This window comes from Lepisosteus oculatus, chromosome 12, assembly GCF_040954835.1.
Source record: "Lepisosteus oculatus isolate fLepOcu1 chromosome 12, fLepOcu1.hap2, whole genome shotgun sequence".
Classification (NCBI taxonomy): domain Eukaryota; kingdom Metazoa; phylum Chordata; class Actinopteri; order Semionotiformes; family Lepisosteidae; genus Lepisosteus; species Lepisosteus oculatus.
Window position 1 is genome coordinate 858614 of NC_090707.1, and position 18545 is coordinate 877158.

At 37.9% G+C, this 18545-nt stretch overlaps 1 protein-coding gene across 2 annotated transcripts in view; it reads left to right on the forward strand.

Annotated features, from left to right (window-relative positions):
* The window catches only part of thsd7ba (thrombospondin, type I, domain containing 7Ba), a 191792-nt gene that overhangs the window by 96976 nt on the left and 76271 nt on the right, over positions 1-18545 (forward strand). For both annotated transcript variants that reach the window (XM_015358247.2, XM_069196635.1), the window contains one exon: positions 16961-17152. In XM_015358247.2, the coding sequence (XP_015213733.2) occupies positions 16961-17152 (192 nt within the window). The remainder of the gene's footprint in view (positions 1-16960; positions 17153-18545) is intronic.

The window sequence follows — 18545 nt, forward strand, 5'->3', positions numbered from 1 at the left end:
AATACAATTTATAATTTGATTTGTTACCTCGGTAGTTTGTGCAGCCAAGTTTCAGAAGTAAAGGGCTACTCAACTTGTGGTCCCTCCAGTCAGCTCCACTGCTGTAATGTGATGTAACCAGCTCTTTTATTGCTACAGTACATTGATCCTTCTAATTATTAATTAATGAAGAAATGGCTTGTAGCCAAATTATGTAATTGGATTGGTGGTGCCACAAGATGCATATCCTGCAGATTAATAAATGTGTGCTGAATCTGTTTATGTATTTATGAACCTTTCTAGATAGAGGGAACTGACTATGGCATGCATTAAAACTTTACGAAGTTACAAGATATCAGGATTTTGTGTTAATGTACAGATTTTCATCAGTGTACAATGTGTTTTCCCTGTGACCTTTGGATAACACACACATCTTTGCATGCAAAGTTACGTTTCAGTGTTCTTGGAAAATTGTAAAAACGGACAGCAAGAAAGCCATCGAAGTGCTGCACAAACCCATTTTGACATTTTCTTCCATTGTTTATTCAACAAGAAGCAACCAGCATGAAGAAGCAATCTGTGATTTTAATCCGTACTATTATTTATAAATTAGCGGATATACTGTATTAACGCTTCTAGGATTGTTGGTACTACTACTCCTAAAAACAATAATATTAAAACAGAAAAATTAAAAAAACTGAAGTCGTATTTTTTTTCCATAAATACCCAAAACATACTGTTAAGTTCCACCTTTTCCTGTTATCCTTGTCTTAAAATAGTCATCACTGGAAACGAAATAAATGTAACATCTGGTCAGTAACCCCTGTATTTAACAAAAAAGACTATCTTTCAGGAGATATTATGTGATATTATGTATTATGTGAAATCACAATTTATATTCGTATTTGTACTTAAAACAAAGTTAAGAGAACCTGGTCAGAGAAGTAGGGTTTCACAAAACTTCCACCAATCCAGCCAATCCAGAATTCCCAGTCCTTTCTCGACAGAGGCTCTTTGTTTTCCAGGGGGCTTCTCCTGTAATTTCCAAGTGGTGACAAGGTGGGTGTTCTTTTCAATATGTATCCATACTGTATCTCAAAAGATTTACACACTTCTGATGAGAGAACACTGCATGTGGGATGTCAGCAACCTACTGGCAATGAACATGGTGGAAACATTTAATAGAAAGAGAAGAATAATAGAAAAATTGACACGTCATGGATTGCATCTACAGGGCCAGGAGCTACAGCTCTGGAACCTCCTGTTAATGGTGTACAGGCCTTGAGCTCAGAGCCATTAGCAAGGATTTGCACAGTGGGAATTTGATTCCCAGATTGACAATGAGCACATTTCTTTAGCAATCATCAACTTCAATTCCAAATCAATTTGAAGGTCCTTAATGCATTTACAGTAAATACTTTTTAGGAAAGCTATCTGTCATTTTTCTCTAATATATTCACACCTCAGAAATTCCCTTAATATTATGAAAACAAGCATCTCAGTAAAAGTTTATTCTCATTAAAGATATTTAAGAGCAACAGTTATTCAGCTGTCAGAACAGCAAGAGCTGCTATTCTATAATTACAACCCAGTTCAAATGTCAAAGCAGGACTTAGGAAAGGAAGAATTCTTAAAAGACTGTGATTGTGGAGCTATGAAAGCAATAGCATTATGATTTCTTAGAACTGTGATTCAATGTATATATTTTCTTTTTTCCCCCCAAACAAAATGACAATATGCCAGCACAGCCCATTTGCATAATCACAGTAGAGGAACAGTGAGGAGTTGTTCTTGTGTAGGGGATTTAACCTTTTCATATTTTAAGGCAACAGATTAACATCGTGTTCGTTTGCTGTTGACAGACAAAGTAATGAAGAAAAGAAATGAATGTATCTCTGACAAAACTGTTTTCTTCTGACTCCCACCTGTTAAATGAAACCTTCTTATTGATTCTAACCAGGATTTTCAAGTGAGGAACATAAGGATATTTGCAAATAAGTGGAAGCCATTTAGCCCATCAATTTTATGGGGTTTTAGTTATTATAATACAGGGATCTCATCCCACTATTTCCTGAAGAAAATAGGTTCAATAACACAAATAGTTGGCTTGTTCTAGGCTCACACTACACATTGTGAAAAGAAGTAAATCCTATTCTATAAAAGAAACATTCACCCATGGCTTTTGTGTCCTGTGTTTCACTTTCAATATTGATGTTGCAATGTTGAAGATGCTTACTATGCTTTGTGGTTTACTAAAAGACCAGTTTGCATGAACTAGATGTAAATATGGTAATATGGAGAGAATATCTGACTAATACGCATGTCTGGTCTGCTTTAATAAGAGGAAATGAAGCAACCCTTGATTTATTACATAAAAGAATACAATCAGTCAACGTAAAAAAAAAAGTTACTTTTTCCCTTTTAGACTGACCATAGCACAGTAGGATTCATGTACTTCTAATAAGAAACAGTACACAATGTCCTCTATTGTGTGTTCTGCACTACACACCTTGAGGAGACATTCCATATCACATTGATAAAGTCAGAAAATACTTTGTTAGATCATTTTGGAATTTTAAGCTTTCTATCCATTGTGGTGTCATGGGGGTAGTTGACACTGCATTGGGCATGGACAAGCTCTCATTCTCCCCTGTCACACCCCTTTATACTCTTTGAGGCTCTTTTACCTTCTTACACATTCTCCTCCGAGAGTGGTGATCACACTGACCCCCTCATCGGGGTAACAGGATACATGACTCCACATTCCCTTACTTCTGGGTCCTTTAACATCAGAGTCTCAAGTTCACCCTATTCATCCTGTTGTCCTCACTGCTAGGAGCCTCCTGCTCCCAGACCCCAACAAGGAGCCTCCTGCTCCTACTCCAGTAGGTCACCATTTCATACTCAACCAGTGCCTCAGACTCCCAGCTCCGCCTCCAGCCCCAACATCCTCTCCCAACACCACCAGGTTGGGTTAAACAAACACACACTACCTACATCACTGAGTCTCTTCCACACTACACATACTGCCAAGACCCAACACACTGTCCCTCTCTAACACACTCACACCCTTAGGTTGTGAACTCACAGCTGCCAGCACACCTCTCTGTGCCCAGCCACCACTGCACTACCTCCCAGAGGGTGAAGCTGGATAGACCCCACTCACTTCCACAATACCAATGTATTGCCAGGGGGAGGGTCCCTATACCACGCAACCCACTCTGGTCCACACACACTTACTCATTTATCAAATCACAACTCACTGACACAGCAGACACGACAGCCCTGCTCTCACACCCTTGCAGGATACTGTCCCTTTAAATCTTTCAACGATCTCATAAAGCTCCGTTTCTTTCGTCAGTCTCCTCACAGACTGACGTTTTCACTCCATTCCTTGCAGACTATCCCTCTTACAATCCCCTCTGCGATTGTCGTTCTTCTCCAGCCCCTCACGGGGTTTCTACAGCGGCTAATGTAGTCTAATCATCACCCTAACTAGTAGTGTATCACCCGCTACTGTCCTGCTTCAGCCCGGCTCTCGCACAGCACTTGTCCCCTCACCGCTGCAGCCACAGCAAAGCCGAAGTCCTGCTGCATCTTTCCCCCTTTAAACCACCTCTACACCTGCCGTTCATTCACTTAATCACGTCAGGTGTGGTTTCCACGGCAACGCGTCTTCCTCAATCCGGGGCTCCGCCCCCCACACCAGACACTCCCTGTATTGGACCACACCATGTTCTTTTAAAACTTTTTTTACTCTTTTCTTTTAGCTGTCCCAAAATGGCTCAGAGTAGCCTGTTTTCTGTCATAACTGCCCTCAATCCCTTCACATTTATTTTAGACTGTTTTTTAAAAAAAAACATTTTACATTAATTCATTTTTATATCCTTAACTAAAAAATGTAATGTTTTAAAATAATTTTACTGATGAGGTTTGATGTGGATCCTAAATCCAACTGATGAGTTACTATGCGCCATCAACATCTGCAATAAAACAATTATCAGAAGAATTAACAGCAAATCTTTTCACCTAAGTATTGGTAAGCTGGGCTTAGTTTCTCTTTTTCAGTAATAAATATACTCCGATAAAACCTGTTGAAACTTGAGTCAGTACATTACAGTGATAGCACAACCAATTGGAAGAAAAAATAAAACAATCAAAAGTTGTATGACTGTTTTTATGAGAGTGTTTTTACCATTTCTTATAAAAGTTATTTCTTCTAATAGTTAGACCCTCTTGTACAATAACATGCTCAGCTCACTAAATAGAAAATGTGTGCTGTCAACAGGTTTTATAAGGTTTTATAGTATAAGTAAGTTTAAGCTGAATTATTTTTGTTTTCATCACCCAGAATTTTGAGACTTTCCTATACGTTACTTCATCCCAGAGTTTATTAACACTTTTTTCTTAACCTGATACATTTGGCATCTGTAATTTCTAGAGGTCTCTAATCAATCAGTGAATTTCCTGGGGGCTTTAGCAACATCTGTTCCTAACTCCAGTGCTCCATCTCCTCCACATTCATGCGAGGACACTACGTTTTTAATTGAGAATGTTTTAAAATGCAACATGTGTTTGCGATAGGGAATTGAATCTCCGGTGCGGAGTGTGAGCTGAAATACAACTGGAATTGTGAATTGTTTTAACACTGTGTTATCCATTCATTGTCAGAAAAGCCCCCTATTCCTGTAGGAGTTGGGGGAACCTGGGTCCTGGAAGCACTGGGTGCAGTATGGAGCTGCAGCCCAGATGGGATGGCAGTCCATCCCAGGGACAATGGAGCAGCACCAGCCAGCTTGTCTCTGGGAAGTGGGAGGAAACAGGACACCCAGAAAAGGCCCATGTGAACACAGGGGAGGGGGAATTTGACCAGTTCAATACCCATTCCAATGTGTAGCAGTTTTCGCCTGCCAAGCAGTGACTAGTGTCATCAGACTAGATTTCATCTTGCCTGAAGAAGATGATCATAATTATAATAATTGCTTATACTTATATAGCGCTTTTGCACACTCCACTCAAAGCGCTTTACTGGTAATGGGGATCCCCTCCACCACCACCAGTGTGCAGCCCCACCTGGATGATGCATAGGCAGCCATAGTGCGCCAGAACGCTCACCACACATCAGCTATCAGTGGGGAGGAGAGCAGAGTAATGTAGCCAATTCAAGATGGGGATTATTAGGAAGCCATGATTGGTAAGGGCCAATGGGAAATTCGGCCAGGATGCCTGGGTTACACCCCTACTCTTTTCGAGAGACACCTTGGGATTTTTAATGACCACAGAGAGAGTCAGGACCTCAGTTTTACATCTCATCCGAAGACGGCGCCTTTTTACAGTATTGCATCCCCATCACTATACTGGGGCATTAGGACCCACATGGACCGCAGGGTGATTGCCCCCTGCTGGCTCCACTAACACCACTAGCAACCTTAGTTTTTCCCAGGAGGTCTCCCATTCAGGTACTGACCAGGCTCATACCTGCTGAGCTTCAGGGGGCTGCCAGTTGTGAGTTGCAGAGTGATATGGCTGCTGGCGAATCATAGAGGTGAATTTTGACTACATTTCCAAGAGTGCCGATTTACGCTTTACATATTCTTATTCTAATAGTGAATTCAATTTAAGCTTTATTACCCTCTGGGGAAAATTTGTTTTACAGCACAGTCCAATGCAACAGTAAAACAAGGCAGGCAAACACTGCCAACAGAAAAGATGACACAATAGTGTATCATAGTGAAATGATGAAGAATATTATTTTAACTTAACAAGACTGTGATATGTAAAATATTTCGTTTTTGTAGTGGCTGTCAATTTAAAATGGTACTGTAAGGCTTTGCAAGCAGACAAAACCTCCAAAAACAAGAAAAAAACTGGATGTAAAAAACTTGAGCTTTTTTCATAGATTGGGTAATTGTAGATATTTCTATTGTTATAATTCCTTAGAGGAGGTGGTGAAAGAAATTCGCTTTCTAGAAAAGATTTATTGCCTGTTGCCTACTATTGTCATTTAAGAAGTGAATAGGGCAGATATGTGCCATGAAATTCACTTTATTGCATGTGTAACTCAATGGAAGAGGAAGATGATGAAGACTGAGCTTTTGCTGTGAAGGTAGCCTTAGGCTTCCTGTATTGGTAATCTTGCTACTTGTAATATTTTCTATTAACATGTATATGTACATACAGTACATTATTTTTTATAAGGCTTGTTTACTTTAAAAATTAATTCAGTTTCTATTATATGATTAGTCTACCTGGTACTACTTACTATCTGGGAGCAGCAGACAACAAATATTTCAGATTATACAATGTATACCCAGTATATACAATTAGTTTGAATATTTAATACAACTTTGTGTAAAATGCAACCGATGCTTTAGAACCATTTCAAAGAAGAAAACGCTTAAAAGCTTTAAACAAACTGAACTTTTTCAGTTGTGAACATAAGGAACTTGATTGATAAAATATATTTCAAATTCTGCAAGGCATTGTTAATTTAAAAAAAGTATCTACAGACATGAAACACCTACTTTGTGTCACCAGTATGTGTTAGTAAGTGCTGACAGTTCTAAAGCAGGAATGATGTCATCCCACAGGTTTCAAACCAAATTGATCATGGTTGTTAAAAGTTCATTGTATTTTTCCAGATAGTTAAAAGTGAGTTCTAGTAAATATTGTATTATAACATTGCTCTTTTACAATGGTTCCTTAACTTCAGGTTATAATGCAGCACAGAAGCTGGTTTATGTACAACGTTCATTACTGTACATTTGAAAGCACATGCTATAATGCTGCTGAGCTCAGCACAAACAACCTTTAAGACATGATTTATAACTTTCAGCACAGGGAGCTGCAAAATTCTCTGTTTCGTAAGCCACTCTCAGGTCTATCAAAATGTCAGTTATCTCAGTGTCTAATCAATGAAACTGACAGTAGTCTGGCAAATGACCTTTCTGGTTGTTTGGCAGGACTGCCAATATTATATCTGCTGCTGGATAATTCTGAATAACATTTAAAATCAAGCTGTTAGTGACATTAAAGTGAGTTATTGGTATCAACGACTTTTCATGCTGACTCTTGGATTTGAGCACAGTAAGATAGTCTACCTTATGGAGATCAACCTTTCTTCTGGCATAAAAACTGCAAGACAAATAAAAGCAATGTGTTTGTACTTCCCCTAGAAGCTTTTCACTTTGCACATAATACTACTGCATATGATGAGCTTTTTGCATGTCAACTGTACTATAAAAATTGCATTTAATTTTCTTAATTACAGAAAAGTGAGGGGTTGAGCAACCAAGAGAAATTATTTCAATATTTCAATTTTCAGTGCATTTGTTCTTTTTCTCATAATAGAAAACAGCACTCTGAAGTCAGGACTTCAGTGCAGTTCAGTTCATTAGCCACATCCTGTGAGCTAGCCTTCACTTTCTGTGTTCAAATAATTGAGCAAGATAAAGAGCTCCTGTTGTGATACTCAGATTCACATGCAGCAAATCCACAGAAAGAGCTGTGAAATGAAATGGAAAACATTAAAAATAAAAACAAATGAAAGGTTACAAACAAGAGGAGGCCATTCAGCGCTTTGTAACTAATTGATCCCAAGGATTTAACCATGCGTTTGTTGAAAGAAGCGAGGGTATTGGTATACTCCCACAACTTTGAATGAGGAATATATTTAAATGTGAAGTCCCCTTTGCCGTTCACAGTTTTAAATTGATACAAGAAATCATCAACTTTTCGTGTCATTGGATATATATTCAGACATTCAAATAATCAAAATCTCAGTATTATCCCTCACAATATTAACTGATATTTTATTTGCAAAGGAACAAGTATTTATTCCATGCTGAAAACAGAATAGAGAAAACACAACGTTTCGGCTGTGAAGCCTACTTCACGTGTGAGGCCAAAACGCTGTGTTTACTCTCTTCTCTTTTCAGCAAGAAATAAACCTATTACTTGTTCCTTTGCAGACTACGCATGCTGACGCAGCTACCCACCTGAACTAATATTTTATGTTATATATCGATTAAAAACAACTTCATAATAACTAAATTCTTTGTTTTTTTTTATGACAACAAGACTATAAAAACCTCAGACTATGTATTGCAATTGCTTTGATTCCCAATTGTGGACACTGTGAGAACATAGGTACCTGTAATGGTGGATGTGCAATTTGACAGAAGAAGCAGCTATAATACAAGGAGGCATTTTTCTGCATTGCAGTTTATTATGGATGTGCTCATTGAAATGAATTACAGACTCAGAGGATACTGCAGATTTTTCAGAGAGAATATTACTTTTTGTTAAAAAATGTACTTTATTAATCTTGTTATCCAGAATAATCTTTTAATTCATTTTATTTTTTAAAATATCAAATTGGTTGTGAAATGGTGATCTGTGTTTACTCAAGTTTTGATGGAGATGGTGGCCCCTACAAACTCAGAAAATTAAAGAGAAATTAAAAAATCATTGCATTAGTCATTGAGTTCCAGGATCCACAAAAGGCAACTCAGACATTAATAAGATCTGTGAAAGCTCTTTAACATAAGTAGAGCTGAATAGAATGAGCTGACCAAAGCAGAGTTAATCGCGATTTCTGCTCAATCCAACATGGTTTTTTTATTTAAAATAAAATACATTCTAGTCAGCAGTGTGGCTGGGAGGTTAGAAGTGCTTCCTCTCAGCTCTCCAGATTTATCACCTGTGCTAGACATAATTTATTTCACTTGGACATTCGATTTGCTCTCTGATCCCATGACTAATGGTTCTGTTGTTCCTGGCAGTTATATGTGATAAATTCTTCTACCAAACAAGCTAGCTGTTCATATTTGTTATGAAAGAGAAAATATGCTATGTTGTTACATAGGAATCTAATTTTGAACAACGTGATGTTTGCAGATTTGCTAATAAATATCACTATTTACAAATATCTTCTCCAGAGAGCCAAAGGGGACTAATGAATTAAGGGCAAAGTTACAGATTTGGGATTAAGGAGTCATAACTGTCACAAACCCTACTTGAAAGATCTATACTGAAATAGACTAATGTCCAGTCTCTGTTATCTACAACATAGAGAAATTGTCTGAACTGGACATGGTAGATATAGGGTGTGTCTCACACTTCAGCCAAAGTATTTAATGTTTGCAGGCTAAAATTGTGACTATATTCTTGCTTCCAAAACTCTATATTCTATGTCCCTTAAGGAACTCAAATTGGCTCCATGATCACACCCATGAATTGTGGCAATTTCTGCAGACTTGTTCTGACTGGTGAATATTCAGTTGCCACCCATTGCCAATTTAGCACCATAAAAAGTGAGACATCAGCCTAAATTAGCAGTTTCTTGATTTTAACTGTGGCCTACTCGATGACCCCCACTTTCTAAAGGACACGGTTAAAGGCTTCATTTAAGATAATTTTATTGTATTTGCCTCATGCCTGCATAAAAGTCATCTTAGTAAACTGACAGATTCGGATAATAAGTTGGATTGTTATAATATGTTCGGAAACTCATGTTTCCTAATGCTACAGCTTTAGAACTTGAACTTGTTAGAAAATAAATTATTTCTTTCACAATGTAAATTCCTTATATGTGGATCTAGGTAAAAATATTTTTTAATGGTATTTGAACCAGTAATTAGGTATACCTTAGACTCTAAGAAGATATTCCTGCTGTAAGATTAGCAGGAGGGTATTACTGTTAGATCCAAAGCACTTAAATTTTATATTTGGCCTTTTCAATTCTAGCCTATTCTGTTTGGACATTCAGAATAATCAGGGTAAGTGTATGAAGTTTCTCCAACCTGTTCATTTACATAGCCTCTCCCAACGAGGCAGCTGTACTGGAGATGCCTGTGTCCCTGTCTAAGCTGAGGAACTTGACAAAGGGTTCATCTCCTGGTGCTAAGAGCAATTATTCAGACTTTTTTTGAGTGTTTCTGACCTCTGTTAAGTCCCTTACTACTTGAAATGAGACATTTGCCATTTAGAAAGATCATTGAGCATTCCAGAGTGATGTTAATACTGCTCTTATATCACTATTATTGAAAAAATATAAAGATCCCAACAATAGCCCTTCATCAATGGTATTAACAGGCAGTATGTGGTCTTTCTTGTTTGCTAGATGCCCTCTTTCTTTGTCCTCTCTGTCATTTGCCTTGTTTGGAGAGACTAGCTCAAGCTGTTTGTCATGCTGTTACTTTAAGCCTGATTCCTTTCCCAACAGAGCTCAGCACTGTGTTTCTTTGTATTCTTATGAACATTTGTTATATGTAAACAATGTACCACAATCCCTGCCTCATCTATCAACTATTTTTGATAACGTCAGTTCTGACAACTGTCTGATTGACAGTTTGATAATGTCAGTTCTGTATCAGGATATTAGTTTAATTGGTCCAAGTCAGTACAACTTGTAATGGGGAACATTTGCCTACCTTTAACTGAACGATAGGTCAAACACTTTGGATATCATAGCACTGAAATTTGCATTTTGCATTTCTTTCACAAAGTGTGCTTGACCCCTCATAGACACTATCATATGAAGCTTTGTCCAATGTGGATAGAGGTTTGGAAACAGGCTTCTTCGCCCATTATTACAGACAGGATATTGCTAAATTATACTAAATGATGTATACCACTGAGGTGTGTGAGGGAGAAGATTATACTTCACTGCTGTGTTCTGTTTTTTTAAATATAAAACTAATAAAAAACTGGCTCACACACAAAGGAAAGGTAACTTACTACTATCTTTTCAGACATACTGTTACAAAGCATCTTTCAGGACCCTATGCAGGCGACATAATCCAAAAGGGAGTGAACACACACAGGGGGGAGACGAGGAACTGGGCTGGTAGAGGAACCGGGGGGCGGAGGTGTGACGAAGGTGCTCCAGGGGGCGTGGTCCAGGCGTACAGTCCAAAAGGGAGTCCAAAGGGAAGTCCAGTGCAGGCGAACGTCCAGAGCCGGGTGATAAATCCAAGAGGAACAAAAAGTTAAAAAACCGGAGCGGGATCCATCAAAGGGTTGGGGGCAAGAAAGGGGGAACGGAACCAGGTGCTCCAGGTCCCCGACTCAGCTGGTTCAGGACACCTAGAAGGCGAATGCCACCCGAGCCGTGGACGTAGGGCGACTTGGTGGTAGGCAGGCCACCGGGCATCCGTGTTCCATCGCAGAGCATGAGTGAGCGTCTGGCTTTTAAAGGTGGGCTGGAACAAGGAGCAGGTGCACAAAATCAACTAAAACGTGAACGAGCTGGAGCGACCTTAAGGGGGAGGGACTACAAACGTGACACATACCACATCGGGTTACTTACGTAAATGCTTGGCCAGTATAGTTTTCTACTATACTGTATATAGTATATTTTGTATTTAATGCATCTGATGTGCGTGGTGTGAATAGTGAATGATTGTATTATATCTTGGTAAAAGAAATCAAAGAGATGCTTTAGGGAAGGCACTCTTCCGTTAAATTAAGAAATATTTCATTTAAAACTAGAACTTGTTGTTCAAGTACTGTTTTTTATGAGTTCACAGATAATCATGCCCCTTCTCCATTCATGATTTATAAACCGTGTGAAAATGTGCAGATCTGTCAATATTTTTCAGCACAAGGCATTAAGAATTTGCTTCCTCGCTACCATTTGAATAAAAAGGAATAAAAATGCACAGGTGAATTTTGATCAAAATTCATAAGAGCAGAAAATAAATTAAAAACTAATGTCATCACTGCCTTATATATGTTTTATGAAGTTATAAAAATGTACATTTGAAAGCTTCCCTCTTGGAATAGATATTAGCACTGAAAGCATTTAAAATTGTCCTCATTTGCATATTTATTTCCTCAGAAGAGAAGAATATTTTATAGGTCTCAGAAACAATTATTAAAAAAATGTTTTTTCTAGATTCTAATAACAATGTGAGCACGTTATGAGTGGTCCGTACAAGTTGGAAGACTATTGGTTTTTAATTTGAGTATACTGTTTCTCCTTCACTGTAGGATATGACTTTATATGTTATTCTGTGTTGTTCCTTAAACATATGAATTCTTAGAAGCCTCAGAGAGCTAGGATCTTAATATTTAATGTCAGGGTTAATCCCAATAGAATGAATTGAATGAAAGAAAAAGCACTTTGGATGAATGTTGCACCACAGTACACTTGGAATTATCATGTCCTATCAGGAAATTGATTTTATTTTGACATAGCAGAACTTGTCTGCATGACAAAACATGATGTAATACATATTGTACATTCCAACTCACTTTCTTCAGCTTCACTGTATTGAACAAAGTGTCCAAAGGGACACTTATTACATGTTAATGAAAACAAATTAATTCCTTTTAAATATAGTTACTGGAGTGTTTTATACAATTTACTCACACCAAATCATGAATGAGAAGGAATATGTTACAGGTCATTATGTTAGTACATGGATTGGTTAAATAATACTTCATTCAAATTTGGGAAACCAAATCCCATATCAAATACAAAATCTGCTTGTTGTGCACTGTGAGTATTCTCTATATTGTGCATTGAATAACACTGTGAGTGTATCTATACTGTTGGTTTTTTTCTAGAAAAAATTCTAATGTAGTTTGGTACACTGCTATGGTTTTTTACTCAGCATAGAGTTTATTGTGTCCTGTGATGGACTGGTGTCCCATCCAGGGTGTATCCTGCCTAGTGCCTGTTGCTTGCTGGGTTAGGCTCTGTTTCTGTGCTGTCATTCAAAAGGATGAAATCATATTACTTGCAAAGTCCTATTACTTGCAAAATGTTTGATTTAGGGTGTAACTTTTCTTTTCTAGTGGATAAATTGATGGATGATTGCCCGTTATGCCTTCTGACATGTAAGGGCAGCAACATCCTGTTGCTGTTACCGTAACATTAGGTTTTTACAGGACAGGGTTGTTAGCCTTGTGCCCAATGTCCAACATGGAGGATTATTTAGTGGAGGAGACAGGCTAATACAGCATATACTAAATTCAAGCACATTTTAATGATGTTTTGTATGGGTCATGACTTATATTTCAAATCACTAAGACTTTTTGATTATACATTGTATCTGTTCATTTTGAGAAGTGTATGTATATATAACTACAATTTGCTCTAATGGATGATCTGTTTCAAAGCATGATTTAGTTTCAAAGCATGTATGTCAAAGAGCTCATAAAGTAAATTTTACATTCTGAAATGCAATTTCATCAGTCAGTAATATTCAGAAGTGGGAATCTCTAAGTTAACACTAATCATAGAGAAGTGAAATGACAGTTGCATAATTCACTTAGTTGTTAAAATTAAAAGATTTCATAACTATTTTACCTTTAGTGACTTCTGCAGTAATTTTTTTCTTCTATTAAAAGAGAGAATAAAGTTCTAAAAAGATATTCTTTATGTTTCAAGCATAAATGCATACAATGCCCTTATTTTAAATTAGCAACTGTAATATATTTTTTAATTTAATTTTTGGTAATCTGTTGCTGCCAATTTCAGAGGCAAAGTGCTTTGAAAAGATTAAAAGGGTGTTTAGTGCTGTGAGTTTAAGGTGGCATCACAGCCTCGTCTCCAGAAATGCTATTGAGTGCGCAGCCAAGTGAAGCCAATTAGAGACCCTTTCTATCACATAACAACATGCAAACAGATTTACACTCTTAGGAACTTCTGCCTTCACCTGCTGTGGGTTCCTGTGAAAAGGGAAAACTGTACATTGTTGAATTATGTTTTCCCACGTTTTCACGAGCTGACGGCTCCATTCAAGCAGCATTTATTGAAAAACAGGTTTTGCTTCTGTATCAATTTTCTTTTAAGTCAAAACAATTCTCAAACCTTTCAGACCAACCATTAGTAACACCATTTATTAACAGCAACATAATTTATGCCACAGAAAAGTAGATGTTTGAATTTAATACTTATTAGTACTGTATGTATAGAAAGACACAACTTATAGGTATGTATACATACACACTTTCCAAATGAGTAACGGGGGTTAATCCATCCAGGTATAACAGGCCGGCTGGAGTGTGATGCTCCAGTGTCGGATGGTCAAAAAAATTGGTGGCCCTTTATGGTCTGATAAGGGACCTACCTACTGTCACAAAGTATTCTTTCAAGACCCCGTGCAGACAGCACAAACCAGGAGGAGTGTGGAAGACACGTGGAAAAAAGCATGCAAAGGGGCTGGAAAGAAAACAGGGGCCGTGTCCAAGGTGCGCTGGTGTACAAGGGAGGTGTGTCCGAAGCAAACAGTCAAAGAGAGTCCGAGACAAATCCATGCATGTTCCAATGTCCAAAACCTTTAAATCTATCCTGACAGACAAACAGAGTTAAAAGCTGGAGCAGGATCCTACAGAGGGTCGGGGGAATAAAAGGGGGGTCACGGGACCAGACGCTCCCTAATCCCGGTCTCAGAAGATCAGGACACCGTGATGAAGCCTGTGCTGTCGAGTCGCTCCTGGACTTGCGGATAGGCGGGCTTCCGGGCCTCCATCTTCCAAAGCTGAGCCCAGATTGGCAGGAGCGTCTGGCTTTTATAGGACAGTAGGCAGGAACCGGAGGCAGGTGCAGGGGATAGTAGAAAACTATGAAGGGCTGGAGTGTCCTTAAGAGGAGGCGTTTATGAGCATGATACCTACCTACAGTACATATACACAGTAATTATAGTTGTTAGAGTTATTATTTTGAATAAGGTTGTATCTTTACATTAGGATATTCATGGACAAATGTGTTGAACATTATCCGAATCAGTAAATAGCTCTGTCTTCTTTGATGAGTGTAAAAGAATAATCTCACAGGTTTTACACCAGATGCATTTATTAATCTGATGCTTTGCTTCTGTTGCATCAAGATAAGGTGTCACAATTTTTTCAGCCTGTGTTTAGAGCGGTCCTACTTTCGGGACAAGGTTCAGTGTTTGGGCTCACTGTTATATTAGATGTTTCATTTAATGGAAATGTTAAACTAAATACATGTATATGGTGGGTTGATAGTGATGTGTTTTTCAACTGATATAGTAAAAAGTCAGGAAAATAGTGGACAGGATGATTTCAGTCTTAGATTCCCTGCTTGATTAGTGTTCCTGATGCTTATCAGTGGATAAGCAGAACTCTTCTAACCTGAACGTTCTTGTTTTTGATTATTAGGTGTTCCACTGTAGGAACAGCCGATGACAGAATATTCCTCTGTACTGCACTGAAGAAAACGGCTTCTTACAAATTGCCTGTTAAATCTTGCAGGAATTGACACTTATACAGAAACACATAAAATGTGATGTTACATTATACAGAAACTATAAGAGCCATACTTTTTTACCTGCATAAAATCAACATAAGTGCAGTTTAAAAAGTGGAATTGACAATTATTTTATGCTTGCCCTTTTTAAAATCACCCAGTGCTCATGAGTTTGTGTCTCCACTACAACACCTTCATTGTGCCAAATGAACAAGGACCTGTGCATGTAAAGTATCTGCAAGCTCCACAGTGACACACAGGAGAGTTAGTGCGAACTGGTGGACCAGTGCATCCCTCTCTGATGTCCCTGCAAGCTTGTAGACGTCTGGTAGATTTCAGTAGTGGCTGTTAGCTTACAAGTTAAGGAGGCTCTGCCTGACTTAAACCCACTAAATCCAACCAACCCCCCATGTTTGCTGTTCACAGTCAGCCAGTGACATGGCCCAGGTGTGCACCTGGGTTTTGGGAACAGGGGGCTCTGAGTTCCCAGGTGTTTGCTTCTGATTGCATTGCTTACTGTAGCTTTCCTACTACAGTATATGCATTTCCAATCTTTAAGAGAATCTGCAGCTGATATTGCTCACTACTAACAGAAAAAAGGAGTAGGTCTCTCATAAAACAATTCATTATATTCGGACTCTATACAGACGTGTATTTTTCATTTAAATATAGGGTGTGATGCTTAAATAGTAAGATATGCACATTTAGTGTACCATGCCTGAGACTGGATTGTACATTTAAAGCTTGAGAAAATCAGTATGCACTTAGAAAAAATGTATTTTCTTTCAGCAGATAATTAAAATGCACTACTTTGTAACAGCCTAACGGCAAAACCGTGAGACATAGCAGGGAAGAAACAATCAGCCTGCCATTTCCAATCAGCCTTTCATTTAATTTACTAACACATTAGTTCACATTTTAAATGCTACCAGCGCAGGGATTTTCACTGAAGTTTGATACTAACTAATAACTACAGCTTCATTACCTTGAATTTAATTTAATATTGAAATGGAAACCCCATAACTCTGTTTAGAAGTCAAGTCAGAATATTAATGCAATCCACTCAATTATGTTTATTATACGTAATCAAATTCAAATTTTGTCTGTCAAGGCATTTTTCATTTTTAAGATCTAAATAACAAAAGTAATGAGTCAAATCTGAAGATTTTTCTTAGTTTCTGATTAAAATCTTAGAAACGTTCTTCTGTTTCACACATACCAATTTCTTCAGCAAAGTGTTCATTTTCAAGATAATATTTGGAATATTAAGAACATTTAATTTTTATACAACCTAAAACAGTTCAATTTTCTTTGTAATTATATGTTTTTCTCATTTAAAGTTGTAGGATATATTACTTCCCAAAAAAGAGACGAATGCTTGTGACCAATAACAATTATTAATGTACTGTAACCTTTCAATTTTCAAACAAAACAACAACAATAAGATTAAGTGCATCTAAGACTGAAAATAGGAGAAACCTCTTTACACATGGAGTACTGGAATAAGCTGCCCAACCCTGTTGTTGAACCACATCATTTAAGAAACCCCTACACAAGATTCTCAGATCTATTTGCTAAATGTTATTAAGTGAGCAATTTGGGCAGAACAGCCTCCTCCTGTTTGGATTTTTTCTAATTGTACTTTGTTAGATCTCTATGTATTTTCATAATAATTCTTTGGTAGGAAATTGAGTTTTTCGAGCTCATTTGTTATGTTAAATGTCAGAAATAAGTATTCAAGTCTTCTGTGTTGTCTAGGTGAGGCTGTTCCCAGCGAGCAGTGTTTGGACGTCCCTCCACCTTCTCAGCTGCCCTGCGAAGTGCCCTGTCCCTCGGACTGCGTTCTCAGCTCCTGGTCAGCGTGGTCAGCCTGCTCCCATTCCTGCTCCAGCAAAAGCACAGAAGGCAGGCAGAGCAGAACGAGAACGGTGCTAGCACTGCCAGGGCCAGGTACAGGCTCTTTTTGGTGATAATGTGGAAGCCATACTGTAGTTCATTTGATTTTCATTTCAAGTTCAAGTTTCAGTGATTTTAATGACAACTGCAATTGGTTTGATCATAGTGAAATGCCTATAAAAATTGGAAAGAAGTTTCAAATTAGTAGTAATAGTAGTAATTTGTTTTTGGCAATCTCAGAGTGTGTTTGGGATGCATTCTCAAACAGGGGAGGGGATGTTGCCTGGCAAATGTCTGGGTGTTTTTGGGTCACCATAGCCTGTGACTCCCGTGACTATGTTCAATGTCTGTAATCTCCACGCTCTCTCACCATTCTTGTGCAGTCTGCAAATGTCATCTGTTATTGCATCTTCTAGTCACAGAAGAGCAGCAGGATGTTCAGTGCCAATGGAAATCCTAAATGTGAAATTACATAAAATACAAAGAACATTTACAAGGCAGTCCAGAACAATACCATTCTGCCTTGTGAAATTGACATGAAAATGCAGTGTTTCCATAGAGCTGTGTCATTTAACAGTCACAGTAACAGCTGACCATAAAGAAATGCAAAAGTAGGTCAGTGGAAACGTAGTGGAGAAAGCAGAAAAGTTTAAGAAAAAAACATTAATCATGTTTTAGAGGTAACATTTTCCTGCGAATGACAGTTTGTCTTGGTTTAAAGCATTAGTCAAAAACATGGTACAGCATGAACAGAAGCTTTTTAGGTACTGAAACTAGGTACTTGGTAACCTGATTCTGTAGAAACAAAAAGGAGTAATGCTGTAGAGTAGTCTTTGTAGTTTTGAGTAAAATATTATTGATAAGTTAGGTGGCGACTTTGGGCTCAACGATGTAATGTTACATTTATAGCAACTGGTTATCTGGATTTAGGGAGAGCTGTGCTGTCAAATGGAGTCCTGAGGCAGTAAATTACTCTACAGTTGACTCTGACTATATGACATAAATCATGCATGCCCTGTTTCAAATTGCACAAGCACAAGTCTAATTAAGACGAAAATACACCTGAGCCTTGGGACATTCAGCTCCCACACAAAGTCACTTTTCACTTAATTGTCACCCAATTCCACCTTGGGAATATGTTTCCTAGTCATACATTCTGACAACACAGCTGAAATATTGTTAACCTGGTGTTTGCTTATTAATATTAACTCAGTCTGTGGTCAACAGTTGTGACTTACATTAAAATATTTTAGCAATTAGCATGTTGTTTTCTATAGAATTAGAAACATATTAATACCGTGACAGTTTACAACAATAACATTACCATCAGAAAAATCAGGTTCAGATTCAAAGAGGTGTATTAGCATGACTAATGAATTACAAACTTGCCAAGGCAATTGCAATTAACAAATCATTTAAGAACAATCACAGTAAAAACTATTATTAT